Here is a 13,770-nt window from a genome sequence, read left to right on the forward strand (position 1 = left end):
TAGGCACAACCGAACTACATTTGATAAGTAGTTATGCTTATGCACCTATAACTCCACTCTGCGTCTCCACCAACATATCGACGGTGGTTTCAATATTTGATGCCTAGCTTGATCACTGCAGGGAGATATCAAACCATAAGATATAGAAAATCACTACACCACATCAGTGCCGGTTAGGAACCCCACATAGTTACCGATTTTCTCAACCAGCACCATAGAAGCGGCACATATATGAATATTGGTTAGAGTATATGGTAGTTAGAGTCATATTAGAATATAATTGATATGTGTGAATTCCTTCCTATTTGTAATCCTTCCTTACACTACCGAAGAAACCTTTTGTAGTCCCGATTGGTAACCCCCTGTAGTCCCGGTTTTATAACTGGGACTATGAATCCGGACCAGTTGAAATAACCGGATCTTTAGTCTCGGTTGGTGTTACTTTTTTTCTCTTTTTTTTTTCATTGTTGTTTTGTTGTTTATATCTCGAGCACAATCACACAAAAATCACACACATAAATCATCCAAGAAAACCATTCACAAATCATACACAATCATCCACTATACATGCCCTTCCGCAATCCACCAATCATCCCCAAATCAACAAACAAATCTACACATCAATTCACAAAATAAAAAAAAAAGCTCCTTAGTGTCAGGAGCCAAGATCTGAACTCGCTCCTAACAATTGAACTTACCCGGCCTCACACTTAGGGAGGCCAGTCACCGCCGGCCTCATCCAGCGTGGGCCGCCGCCGCCACCGCCCGGCCACCTGCCACGCAGCCAGCTCGCTCAGCCGCCGCCGCCCGACCGGCTGCCACATGGCCGCCGCCACCCGTCCGCTGCACAGCCGCCTGCCGCGCGGCCGGCTCGCTCCGCCGCCGCCGCCCGGCCGCCGCGGAGAGGGGAAGGAGGAGGAGGAGGCGGGGAGGGGGATCAGAGGAGAGGGGAAGGTGGAAGAAGGGGAAAGGAAGGGGAAGAGGCCTCTCTGATCGATCGATCTGTTCGGGATACCGAGTCTTAATGAAGGAGAGAACGAAAGGGGAGGGGATACCGAGAAGATAAGATCGGCACGCGACTCGGCTGTTTATTTTTGTCCCGGTTGATATAAACAACCGGTATTAAAAATAGATCTTTAGTCCCGGTTGTTTATACCAATCGTCCCGGTTGTTTATACCAATCAGGACTAAAAGATAATTGGGGCCTGACTCAGACCCGCCAACTTCTTTGAACTAAGACTAAAAATAATCTTTAATAATTTTTAGTCCCGATTCCTATTCAAACTAGGACTATTATGTTTTTGGACGACCGACGAAAGATGGTAACGTGTCTAATATTCGCAGTATATCTCTCGTCTACTATCAATATGGTATCCAAGCGGGTGATGTAGGGTCGCCGCCGCTCGCGCTTCTGCTCGTCGCCCCGGGGAGCATTTCGATCTCACGGGGGCGGGCACCATTTTTTGTTTTCCTTTTTTTTTTGGGTTCGTCGTCATGGTGGTTGCCCGTGAGGGATCGATCTCGATCTTCTCCAGTGACCCTCGTCGGCGTCATGGTGGTTTGAGTCAAGCATCAGCCGCAGTAACGCATGGATCTACCGGTCGTCGCGTCGCGAGTTCTCGTCATCGAGCCATCCCCGCCGCCGCCGGGTGGACGGTCGCTTCTTCCTCACCGCGTCGAGGTGCACGGCCGGCGTCGCCGAGCCCCGACCGCCCCCGGCCTGGCGCGCTCTGCCGGCACCACCCCGTCGACCTCTCCACCCGGCCGCCGGACTCCTTCCGCACCGCCTCCGTCTTGCTGCGCCGACGCCCTCCGTCAGCATCTCTGGCTGGACAGTCGTTGGCCGAGCGCCCTGTGACCACTTTCTGCAGTGCCTCCTTTTGACCCTGTTGACTAGCCATCGTCTCTGCTGTGATCTCGTGCGTTGCTGCCAAGTGAGAGGAGAGAGACTGATTGGTGTGGAGATATCTAGGCTTGTTGACTTCGTTGACGTCATGGTGACCAGACCTGCATGAGTTGCGTTGGAGGGCTGTGGTGTGGTGTGGACTGCTGCTACTGTGTTGTTGCTTGTATCTTTCTTCTTTCTCCCGACCAGAGATCAGGTTTGTGTCGCCTACCGCCTCGTTAACATCTACGTGTCTCCGACATCGGCATCAACTTCGGCTTCGACTTCATTGTTCCGTTGTGTGCAACTTCGGTCTGATCACCTGATCAAGCACACATACATGATGACTTCTGCAACTGATCGTCTGCGAGCATATCTACTACGCCATCAAGCTTTGGGTTGCCGCTGCGTCGCCCTCTCGGGCCGCAGTGTTGCCGCCTGTGGTCCACGGAGAGACGTCCTCCTCACTGTGGCCTCACCGCCGCTGGATTTCACGTCGCTGCATCAACATGGAGCTACACCTGTATCACCCCTTCGGGTCATAGTGTCGCCCGTCTCGTCGTCTTCATCGTCGTTCGTGCATCGACAACCTCGTCATCCGCACTGGTCATCGTCAGCCACTCGAGTCTTCTTTGTCTACTTCGAGCATCGCCGCCGTGTCTCCAAGCTGCCACTGTCGCCGTTCTAGGCCAGTGGTCTAGCTACCTCTACATAGCTACCGATGTCGCTGTCCAGGCCGTTGGTCCTACTTTGCCTTCTTCTTCGTCCAGCATGTTTCATCGCCAGCGTCGTCGTATCTTTCTTGACTACACTTCGCTCTTCTTCAGCAACTGCGCGCTGCTCCGGAATTCTCCCTCTACGTCATTCTCACGCCACGACTGTCCCGGAGGCATTATTTGCTAGTCTCCTCCGACATTTGCGTATGATTCACGGTGGTCCCTTGCCTTGCCGGCACGATATTGGCAACACTGTTGCGCGTGTTTGTCCCGAGTTGTTCCCGAGTCTGGCAAACCCGGCGTGACATCTCTTCTTTACAGTTCGACTACATCGGCTCTTTGGCATCATCTTCCTCAATGACTGCCGCGATCGGGTCACCGTCATCGTCTCCAGTGCATCCTCACGCACCTTGGTCCATGACGCCCTCCTGTGCGTCCACGACCACTCTACGGCGCCCCATGCGCGCTCTGCGGCTTGGGTACCTCGACATCAGCTTCCCGACTTCGGCTACATCGACCATGGCTACTTTACGCACGGCTTCGTCGCCCACGGGTCCTTCGCATCCTTCGCTTTGGCTACATCGACATGGCACAAAGGGCAATCATTCGTCTTGAGCACTCTTGCTGGTTTCTTCTCCAATCCAAGTGTCCGCTTTGCTCACGCATGGACTACGGGGGGATGTTAGAGTATATGGTAGTTAGAGTCATATTAGGATAGGATTGATATGTGTGGATTCCTTCCTTATCTCCTCCCCTTGTACTCCTATATATACCGGCCCCCTGAGGCTCAATACAACGTGTCTAATATTCACAGTATATCTCTCTCTTCTACTATCCAACAATATTCAAATGTGCCGGTTTAGGAACCGGCACCTTTTTGGTCCCAAGAATCCAAAAAAAAGGGGGGGGGGGTCTCGATGCATCGAGCCGTTCCCCATCACCTCGAGACCCCATCGATCCAAAGCAAATCACAGAAGTTTCACACACTGTCACCATCGATCCATCCAAGACATATCCCTCAAAGCACCATCTTTGATCCATCCAATGATAGATCCCTCAAAGCACAAATCATAAAAGTTTCACACAAATCACATGTGAAAGAAGCTCAAATCACAGATCCCTCAACAATTTCATAGAAACAAAATCAAATTTATAGTACAAATCACCGTTGCCGATACGTCGCCGGATTCGTCGCGGGAGCCGCCGCCGCCACCGCTCCACCCGCGGGAGAAACCTCCGCCGCCGACGCCGACCCCGGATGCGGCCCCGGCTACCGTTGAGGCTAGATCCGTCGTGGGAGCCGCCACCGCCGCCACCACTCCGTCCTTGGGAGAAGCCTCTGCCGCCGACGCCGACCTCGACTGCGGCTCCACCCGCCGTTGCCACCCCGGCCGCCGTCGAGGCCGCCTCGCCCACCGCCGCATCTGTCGTGGGAGAGAAGCCACCACCGCCGACACCGTATGTGGGGAGAAGGAGGAGGGGGCGAGAGCGAGCGAGCGAGAGAGTGAGAGAGAGAGGGGCAAGAGAGAGATCGAGAAGCGAGCGAACCTCTTATCCCCTCGGCCTTATCTCGTCGTGGTGGGGCCTGCCGGCTCGGCTCGATTTCTGTGGGTGTCAGCTTTTAATTAACCGATATCTATAATATATTAAAGGTACCATTTTTTTTAAAAAAAAGGGGGCACCTATAGAATAGGTGTCGGTTCTTATTTAGAACCGGTACCTATAATTGCTTAAAGGTATCGTTTTTTTTTGCGATTTCAACCTGCGAAAGTGGAAAAAGACCTATAGGTACCGGTTTTAGCACTTCCGGCACCTATAGTACCGATATCTATTTGATGTTTTGTAGTAGTGAATTTACATTGCAAAATATAGTAGAGTACTTGTTTAGACTGCAGCAGCTACATTACACGGTAAAAAATGTGTAGCTCCGGCTGTGCAGCGCAGCCGGCTACATCTGTAATGCAGCATTACCAAACAGAACCAGTACCACTATTTTCTTCCGTATAGTAATAAAAAGGACATTCTGTGTTACTATCTTGCTAGCTAAACCCCAGAGGCGGAGCCAATGCCTCGCCCAACAAACTAGCTTATGTTTTATACCAACCCACTAATCACATAATTATTTAAATTATACAGTGTATTAGATCAGCTCCAATACCAAACATTAGCATATGCATGGCCAGTCGTCTTTGGCCATGGTGTTTCAGCTGGCTGCTTGGCTTTGGATGCAACACCACAAATCCTTCCAGATGTGTTTTGATTATTGCTCCAATTTTGATTGATCATTGTTACTCTCTCAGTGCTAGATCTACTTCTGCGGCGTTGTACATATTTCTATCTTCACTTGAGCATTAGAATCCTGCCTTGCTTGCTTGACCCAGTTCACCACGGATCTGCGTGCTGCATAGTTGCAGTGCACCCAGGAGGCAGGAGCCGATGATACTGATAGCCAGTTTCTTCATGAGCATGTTATGGTCAGTATCTATTGCTTAGAATTTTGCAGGGTGATGTCTTACTGAATTTGTTATCTTTATATTTATGATATAGTTGGTAACTCTAGTAAAATTATCAGTATATTTATGATATACTCCCTCATTCCTTAAATGTTTGACACCGTTGACTTTTTAAAATATGTTTGACCGTTCGTTTTATTCAAAAACTTTTGCGATATGTGTAAAATTATATGTATACATAAAAGTATATTTAACAATAAATCAAATGATAGAAAAAGAATTAACAATTACTTAAATTTTTTGAATAAGACGAACGGTCAAACATTTTTAAAAAAGTCAACGGCGTCAAATATTTTGGGATGGAGGTAGTAGTTGATAACCATAAGGCTAAATTGACTTTGCTAAAAATATGTATTTTTCTCTCCCTATTTTATACCACCATTTGCGAAATATTGTGGGGGTGTGTTTTTATTTTGTATGTTCCACTAGGTAAACCATCACTACTACATAACACGTTTTTGCATACGGGTGAAACTGATTTTTGCATGCGGTTGCTGCAGCCACATGCGTGAAAAGGTATGTGAAAATCGGTATTTTTGCATGCAGCTAGCACAACCAGCGGGCGCTTAAGCCGACCGCATGTAAAAAGAAAAAAATCACAAAAATATAAAATTCCAAAAGAAAAACCCTAGCCCCACTGCCGCCCGAGCTCCCGTCATCGCCGTCGCCACTGCCGCGCCTGACGCATTGATAGCCGGAACATAGAAAAGCAGTACGTACTAACATTTAGACCTAACAATTTCTCCTAGCCTACATAGATCAAAGTATAGACTTAGACAGTTTTCCGACTCTTAGCACAAACCAAAATTTTCCTTCGTGCAATGTACAACCTAGCTATACCAATTAATAGTTTTCCATTTTTTATCGAAGGGTAGGTAGGTGCAACCAGTAAAGCACTAGGTTGCTTGTGGTTTATAATTTTCACATTTCTCGTTTTCTTTTAAGTAGATCAATCGATATATATATATCATCACACCACTACACATAAATACATACATGATGGCAAGATATTGGCATATGGTTTCCAATAATTAAGACACCTCGACCTCGATCGATTCCGTTGCAAAAGATATGCTTACCCTCTCTTTCTTCGTGTTTTCCGGGGAACTTAATGGAATAATGGATGCCGTTTTGGGCATGTATCCGTTTTCTACTGGTACTACTTTCTAGAGGTGCAGGTAGGATGCTTGCCTCATTTTGTGCAAGATGACCAAACAGTCCATGTGATTTGTGCTATATATGATTGTTTGATGGCTTGACACACGGTATGGAAATTTGGAGTCAAGTAAACCATCAAAGCTAAATTGGTGGGAAACCACTATCCTTCCATAACAAACAAACCATATCTCTCTCTGGATGAAGAAAATCAAGTTTTTACATATGGTTGTGGAGCCGTATATATAAATCCTACTAATTTTTACCAACATCTAGTTTCGGGTGGATGCCCTAACCATTTATGAAAAGAAATTCGCGCACGGATGCTCTACCACCCGTATGGACCCTTGGTATGTGGCGGAGCTTATGACTGCCAACAATAACCTATTTTGGTTGCTACAAAATATGTTTTTCGTAGTTGTGCGTGAAAAGAAATTCTAGCCGCCTAGGAAACCCTTCTTGGTAGTAGTGGACATATGATTCCGTTGCAAAAGATAAGCTTTGCCCTCTTTCTTCCTGTTTCCCGGGAAACTTCAGTGAGTACCCTTACCGTTTCTGGCATGTGTACCTTCAAGGAGTACAGGTAGATTGCCTGCCTCGTTCCGTGCTAGATGACCCCATGTGGTTTGTGTTCTCAGTTCTGAACTGTGGACGGCTTGATCCAGCGTGTGGAAAATTGGAGTCAAGTAAACCCGTCGTGACTGAATTATTCCATGGTAAGAACTAGGGTAAAATGGGGTCATGTAGGGTTGGATCACGGCATTTTTTATCCTAACCTATATTTTTCCTTTAATTTAAAACCATGTACAGATATAGTGTTAGATTAGATAACATATCACTCATCCCGTATCCTATCTCATATTATTTCCTCGGAATCAGATTCATACACGGAAATCTATTTCTATGTGCAATTCATGCATATTAAATATAGATGGACAATTAAAGTATTAAAAGAGATAAATTAAGAAAAAAATATACAATATTACCTATGATCTTGTAAAATAGTGATTAATCAATATTTTATCATGTTTGTAGCCTTGTAGGTGGACTTATAATATATTTCCATATGTGTTTAATAACATGGGAAATACAAGCATATCTTTTCACGGATTCGGATTCTAATTCGGATAATATTGAATATCCATTTTATGTCCTGTATTCTTCCTACGAGCCTCGAGTCACATGGGCGGTTGGAAAATGCCCATCTCGTTTTTACCCCAGTAAGAACTAGGAAAAAGTTTGAATTAACCCCTCTAAACTTTTGCCACCGTTAGAAATTAAATACACTCATAAACTATATAAAATAGATATTATACACCCCAGATATTCTAACTCAATCTAAAAAAAAATAGTGGGCTCCAGTGGCACGTCTCCCTCCTCGCTTTCTTCCACTAAACGACTAATGATATCATGAAGTGCCTGTTCACTCTGATGAAAAAAAAAACCTTATCAAATTTTGCTAAAATTTTGGTAGGATTTCTTATATAGTTACTAAAATTTAGCAGCAAACTAAATATAGCCACTTTTTTTAGCAACTTTACTAAAATTTGATAAAATAAAAAATGACATTAAAATGAATAGGCCCAAAATGAAACGGCAGGAGTAGCAGCAGTCGTTTCAGCATCAACCATCGTAGAACAATATCATTACAGCAATAACGTCCCACTAACCAGTCCAGTAAAAATTTACGCCGCAGTAAATACTCCTACAGTACAAACCTCACCAGTATAAAACGAGAAGCTAGCGAACCACCTGCAGGAGGCGCCAGGCGGGTTGCAAGCAAACACACAACCCACCCGTCGTTGGGTCAGCCACGTGCACCGCGACCGAGCCGGACCAGTTTGGTCTCGGACAGTCGGACCCGAGTCAATCCTTCAGCCTCAGGTGCGGCGTCCGCCCGCCACGTGTCCTCGCCTCACCAATCATCACCCATCCTTCTCTTCTCGGCCCCACCAACTCTGTCTCTCTCTCTCTCTCTCTCTCTCGCTGCTCGCGCAAAAACCCCAACTGCGTCGCCGTGCTCGCCGGCTCGCCGCCTCGGCCTCGCCGCGCGCTCTCTCGCCGCCGGTGTCTGGACGACGAGGAGGTGAGTCCGTACGCCTCGCCTCTGTGTTGTTCTTCGTGTTCGCTGCTTCGGTTCGTCGTGTTGTGATGTGATGGCGTGTTGGATGATGTGTGTAACAGCTAATTTGGTGCGGGTTTTTTGGGCGTGGTGGTGGTGGTGGTGGTGGTGGGGTGATTTGCAGGGCGGGTGGCGGCGGGGGATGGATCGCTGGGAGGCGTTGATCGCCGCCGCCGCGCGGCGGAGCGAGCCGCCGAGAAGCGGGTGGGCGGAGTGGGGCGGGGGCGGCGACGCTCGCGCGGGCGCGGCCGCGCTTCCGTCTCGCTGTCCCCGTCGTCCCGTGGCTGCTGCGGGTGGGAGAGGCGAGGGGGGTGATAGAATGCGGGGGCGAGGCGGGGAGGAAGGGACGTGGACGGCTCATGGTGGAGGCGGACGAGGTGCGGAGCGCGCGGGCGCGGTGGTGGCGCCGACGAGGACAGCGGACGCGGCGGGGACGGGGACGGGGAGGAACGCGGTGGCCGTCGGCGGTGGCGCGGCGGAGGATGGTAGGAGAACGCCCTCTGTTTCTGTTCGTCACGTCCTCTGCTTGGGTTTCGTCGAATGCCTGGGATGCGTGACTGTTAATTTGGTCCTCTTTGTGTGTTCAGTGGTGGTGATTGTATCAGGGCGGCGATCGGTGGGCGAGCCGACGCTGGACGTCTCTGAGATGCTGCTCCAGGCGGCGCAGGCATGGAGAAGCCGGCGCACGCAGCGGGAAGCTCGCCCGGACGCGCTTCCACCTCGCCATCCTCCTCGTCCCGTCGCCGCGGATGGGCGCGGGGGCTCAGGCGAGGGGACCAGTAGAGCGCGGGGGCGCGGCGAGGAGGGGACGGCTCGTGGCGGAGATGGCGAGATGATGGCGCTGGTGAGAACAGTGGATGTGGCCGTGGCCGGTGGTTTGGCCACGCTCACGCACGGCGGCGAGCGGGATGCTGGCGCGGCGGTGGCGACGGAGGAGAAGAGAAATGGCGGCGAGGTGGGGACGAAGAGGGGGATGGAGGAGCGGGCCGCGCGTTCGCCGCCGCCGCCCAAGCGGAGCGCGGTGTCCTCCGTTCGCCAGCTTCCTCCAGGTTGCGGAAGGGACGCCGCTCTTCCACTCGGGCGCCGCCACGGCCGCGGCCGCGATGGCGACGGTGGTGTTCCTCCTCTCGCTGGCAACAGAACTGATTTGCCGTTGGAAGCTGTGGTGGATGGTGGTGATCCAATTGCAAATGTGCATCAAATCTTCAGCAAATCTTCGCATGCTACGGATGAGAATCAGGTCGCTTGCAAAGTTGGTTCACTGGAGGATGTTGTACAAGAAGGGGCAGCAAATAGTGGTGAATTGCTGGGGTGGAAGCAAGTGTTAGCTCAAGCCGCGAATGTGCTTCCCAAGAGGAGGATGGTATCCGCGACGCGCCGCTTCCCTCCTGGATGTGGGAGGGACGTTAAGACTGGTTCAGGTTTGGAATTCATGGCTGTTGATGCTTCTTGTGGTGGTGTGTCAAAGGAGGTGGTGGCTTCGGATGGCGGTGATAGTTTGGTTAGCCAGGAATTGGAGGAGGGTGAGGTGGCTGATGAGGCATACTCTGATGTAGATTCACAAAATGTTGCTGTGGATGATTCCATGGCTGCAGCTACTGAAGATGTTAAGGTGATGAACAAATGCAAAGGGACCTTACCCAGAGCCGCTGCTGAACCTTGTGCTGAGGGTCCTTCCAAAGAACATTTTAAGGGTACGAGGGAGTGTGAAAATGATAGGATGGGAAAATCATCCATGAATGTTGCAACAGAAGTATTTGGTGATGGTATGATGAGAAGTAAGATACTATTGACAGCTAGAAAAGCAGTCAAGTCACCACTGAACACTCTGCATAGATGGCCCTTCTCTAAGGGAAAAGAGGAGTGTGCTGTAACAAATAGTGCTCCATTTGGTCCTAAGAAGAAGTTTAAGGTAAAAGGTGCATATCAAACTAAAGATATTCCTATCAAGATTGTCTCTACACCTGGATTAGGGGGCAAGGACAACCTTGTCGACAAAGAGGCTTTGATCTTGGAAGATGATGATATTTTGAAGGCACTAGCTGTTCATGATGGAAAACTTAAGTTGTATCTCAATGCTTCCTCATCTGTTCAGCGTCACGGGCAACATGGAAGTGGGAATGCTAATGATAGGAGGAAAACCATGATGCTGTGCAGGAGGTTTCAGTTTATACACAGGGCTCTTGTACATGCTGTCAAACAGGGCTCGTTGAAGGTTCTAAGAGCTGACCTTGAAGCTGATAAAATCGTTCGGAAATTGCCGGGCTTTATCAAACCTGGACCTATTGTGGGAAATGTTCGTGGAGTCGAAGTCGGTGACGAATTTCTATACAGAGTTGAGCTAGCCCTTGTTGGTCTCCACCGTCCATACCAGGGAGGAATCGATACCACCGATCATAATGGAGTGCTTGTTGCAATAAGCATCGTTGCTTCTGGAGGTTATCCCGATAGATTGTCAAGTTCAGGTGAACTCATATACACTGGTTCTGGAGGACAGCCTGCTGGTAAGAAGAAAGGTGAGGATCAAAAGCTAGAGAGGGGAAATCTTGCCTTGAAGAATTGCATCAAGACAAAGACACCTGTCCGAGTGATTCATGGATTCAAAGGCCAAAATGGCAAGGATGACAGTTATTCAAGGGCTAAACAAATCTCAGCATTTACTTATGATGGGTTGTATCGTGTGGTGGATTACTGGAGAGAAGGTCTAAAAGGTTCTATGGTCTTCAAATACAGACTACAAAGAATTCATGCTGGTCGATGAGGTTGATCATCTAAATCTTTTCTAGTAAGCTTATTATTTAGTCTTAACAAATGATTCAGGCAGTAAATGGTACAATGAGATTCTTTTCTACACCATGGATACTTACGCCAATCTAAACTCTCTTGCTTGTTAGGTACAGAATCAAGATGTATTTTTTTTGTCCTGGGTGATATAATTAGCTTAGAAGGACAAGAAGTTACATGGGCCTGGTTGAAGGTATGTTATAGTTGCAGGGTATCTAAAGGGGACATTTTACTGTACCCCTATTGGTTATGGTAGTAGTGTAGTAGGAAGCAGATCATCTAAAGCTATGGCTATTTTAGTCATGTACTTCGTTAAGGTGAAGGGGCAATTTAGTCTTCCGATTATCCCAATCGAAGCAAAACAGGACTCGTTGGTTTGTTAGATCGGCCCAAGCCTCATTCTGCATCTCGACGCACGACGGCCAAACCACAGCGCCGTCCATATTTGTATGCATTTTCCAGAGGTATCTTTGCGATAACAACCATGCAATCTTAGATATATTTGTGAAAAGAAAAAAGTGCATGCATTGGAATATAACCGTTTCTTGCCTTGTGCAAAAGCTACCACTTCTCCTTCAGTGTGTACTTGGATCATAGAAGGTGACACCTTCAAAATGCACCAGACAAGATGCCAGTAACAAGAACATGAGTATGTGGATTGGATTGTCAATCACCAAAACCCCTGAATTCAGCTGTGCACCACAGCTGCCGTGGGTTAGCTCGTATAAGAGTGTGCCCAAATATGAAAATCACACTCATGAAAATCAAAATCATTTCTATTAACAAGATGCAGTAAAATCATGACAACATCCTGAAGAAAATTTGGTTAGCTGATAGAAGTCATAGAACAAAATGTATTTCAAAATATATTCCATCACTGATTTCAATTTCAGGAGCCCAATTTTTGTACTAACTATTTAACTGTAGGAAAGCTTACTATAAACCAATGAAAAAAAGAAAGCATTATATGATGACTTGTCTGAATTACAGAATATGTGGCGTAGTTGTCCACTTACAAATGAATTCATCAACTAATTGATCTCAAGGTTATTCCAGATTGTAGATAGGAGCACATCTCAAGCTTCAATTAAAAATCCATCCAAAATACGAATTGAAGGACAAAAGTGACCAGAATTAGGAATGCATACTCTAATACTCTATTCTCAGGAGTCAGGACAGTTAGATAACCTGCTGGCTGTTGTGCTGGTAGCCTTGGCATTTTCACCTTCACGTGTCAATAAAAAAGAGTAAATATGACTTTCGTGGAGAATTGCTTGAGTACAGTGTACACTGGATGGGATCACCTATACATTTGTCGACAAATTCTCTTCTAAAAATTTGACAAATGAAATTATAGGACAATTGTGATGTAGGCTGTGTTTAGTTTACACCAAAATTGGAAGTTTGGTTGAAATTGGAACGATGTGACGAAAAAGTTAGAAGTTTGTGTGTGTAAAGTTTTGATGTGATAGAAAAGTTGGAAGTTTGAAGAATTATTTTGGAACTAAACACGGTGGTAATTTCACTGTAACTATTATAACTTGTATGTAACTTTTAAAAGTTTCTTCGTAGTATACTATTTCGGTGAAACGGAAGTCGTGGGAACGAATCCTCTGACATATGTGTGTGTTATTTTTTTCCTTCCTCACTTGCACAAATCTTGAAACAAATCTAACGGTCCAAAATTATGTGAAAGTTATGTATAAGTTAGACTGTAGTTACATGCAAGTTACAGTATAATTACATGTAAGTTACATTATAATTACATTACGATTGTTCTGTATTACATCTGCCAAATTTTTAGGAGAAAATTTATCGACAAATGTATAGCAAAATTGTTTTGTAATATATTGATTAGAAAATTCTCAATCTCACTCTTCATAGTATGGTTTTGAATCTCAAGGGTGATGTTTTCCGGTGGCGAAAATGGGCGTGAAGTGTCGCTCGAACTCCTGGAAGGGGTGAGAGTCGAAGCACTAGAACACATGCGCAAGTACACGGAAGGCACTTCGGCAACCTATAACAAGAAGGTTCGACCGATAGAACTCCGGCCCGGCCATCTCGTACTATCCTAACCTATATTTTTCCTTCAAATTTAAAATCGGGTATAGGTAGTGCCGGATCGGATAACATGTCACTTGTGCCGTATCACATTCCATATTAATTTCTCGAAATCGGATACATGAAAGAATTTCTATGTGCAATTCATGCATATTAAATATAGAGGGGCAATTAAAGTACCAAAAGAGATAAAGCAAGAAAACATTTATGTAATATTACCTATGATATTATAAACTAGTGTAATCAATATTTTATCATGTTTGTAGGTGAACTTATAACAGATTTTCATATATGTATAATAATAATATGGGAATACGAGTGGACACAACTTTTCCCTTATTAAAACATATCTTTTACGAATTTGGATTCGAACTTGGATAGTATCGAATATCCATTTTCTCTCCCATGTTCTTGTGAGCCTCAGGCCAGGCAGGTGGTCGGAAAATGCCCGTCCCATTTTCGCCCGTAGTAAGAACTAGAAAAAAAAATCTGAATTTACCCCTGAACTATTGACACCATCCGAGTAACCCCATA

General features: G+C 46.7%; 1 protein-coding gene across 10 annotated transcripts; it reads left to right on the forward strand.

Moving 5' to 3' along the window:
- The first annotated feature begins 8,045 nt into the window (after window positions 1–8,045).
- LOC107277262 (uncharacterized) lies at window positions 8,046–13,493 on the forward strand. Of its 10 annotated transcripts, none has more exons than XR_003238339.2 (5): window positions 8,046–8,355; window positions 8,516–8,876; window positions 8,979–11,176; window positions 11,286–11,368; window positions 13,079–13,493. XR_003238339.2 is itself a non-coding variant. In XM_066303641.1 (4 exons), the coding sequence occupies exons 2-3, from the start codon at window positions 8,534–8,536 to the stop codon at window positions 11,150–11,152; spliced, it is 2,517 nt and encodes an 838-aa protein (XP_066159738.1). In that variant the 5' UTR covers window positions 8,046–8,355; window positions 8,516–8,533; the 3' UTR covers window positions 11,153–11,176; window positions 11,286–11,739. The 10 variants fall into 10 exon arrangements, 6 of the variants coding, with proteins under 6 accessions (XP_066159738.1, XP_025875818.1, XP_025875817.1 ...); XR_010734665.1 differs by having other exon boundaries at window positions 11,292–11,368; XR_003238340.2 differs by having other exon boundaries at window positions 8,979–11,153.
- Window positions 13,494–13,770: the final 277 nt, after the last annotated feature.

The sequence above is a fragment of the Oryza sativa genome, chromosome 8 (assembly GCF_034140825.1).
Source record: "Oryza sativa Japonica Group chromosome 8, ASM3414082v1".
Classification (NCBI taxonomy): domain Eukaryota; kingdom Viridiplantae; phylum Streptophyta; class Magnoliopsida; order Poales; family Poaceae; genus Oryza; species Oryza sativa.

Excerpts from the sequence above, each read along its gene's own strand:
- LOC107277262 (XM_066303641.1), top strand. The coding sequence starts at position 8,534 with ATGGATCGCTGGGAGGCGTTGATCGCCGCCGCCGCGCGGCGGAGCGAG. Across the intron at positions 8,877-8,978 it reads CGGTGGCGCGGCGGAGGATG|TGGTGGTGATTGTATCAGGG; the intron begins GTAGGAGAACGC and ends TTGTGTGTTCAG.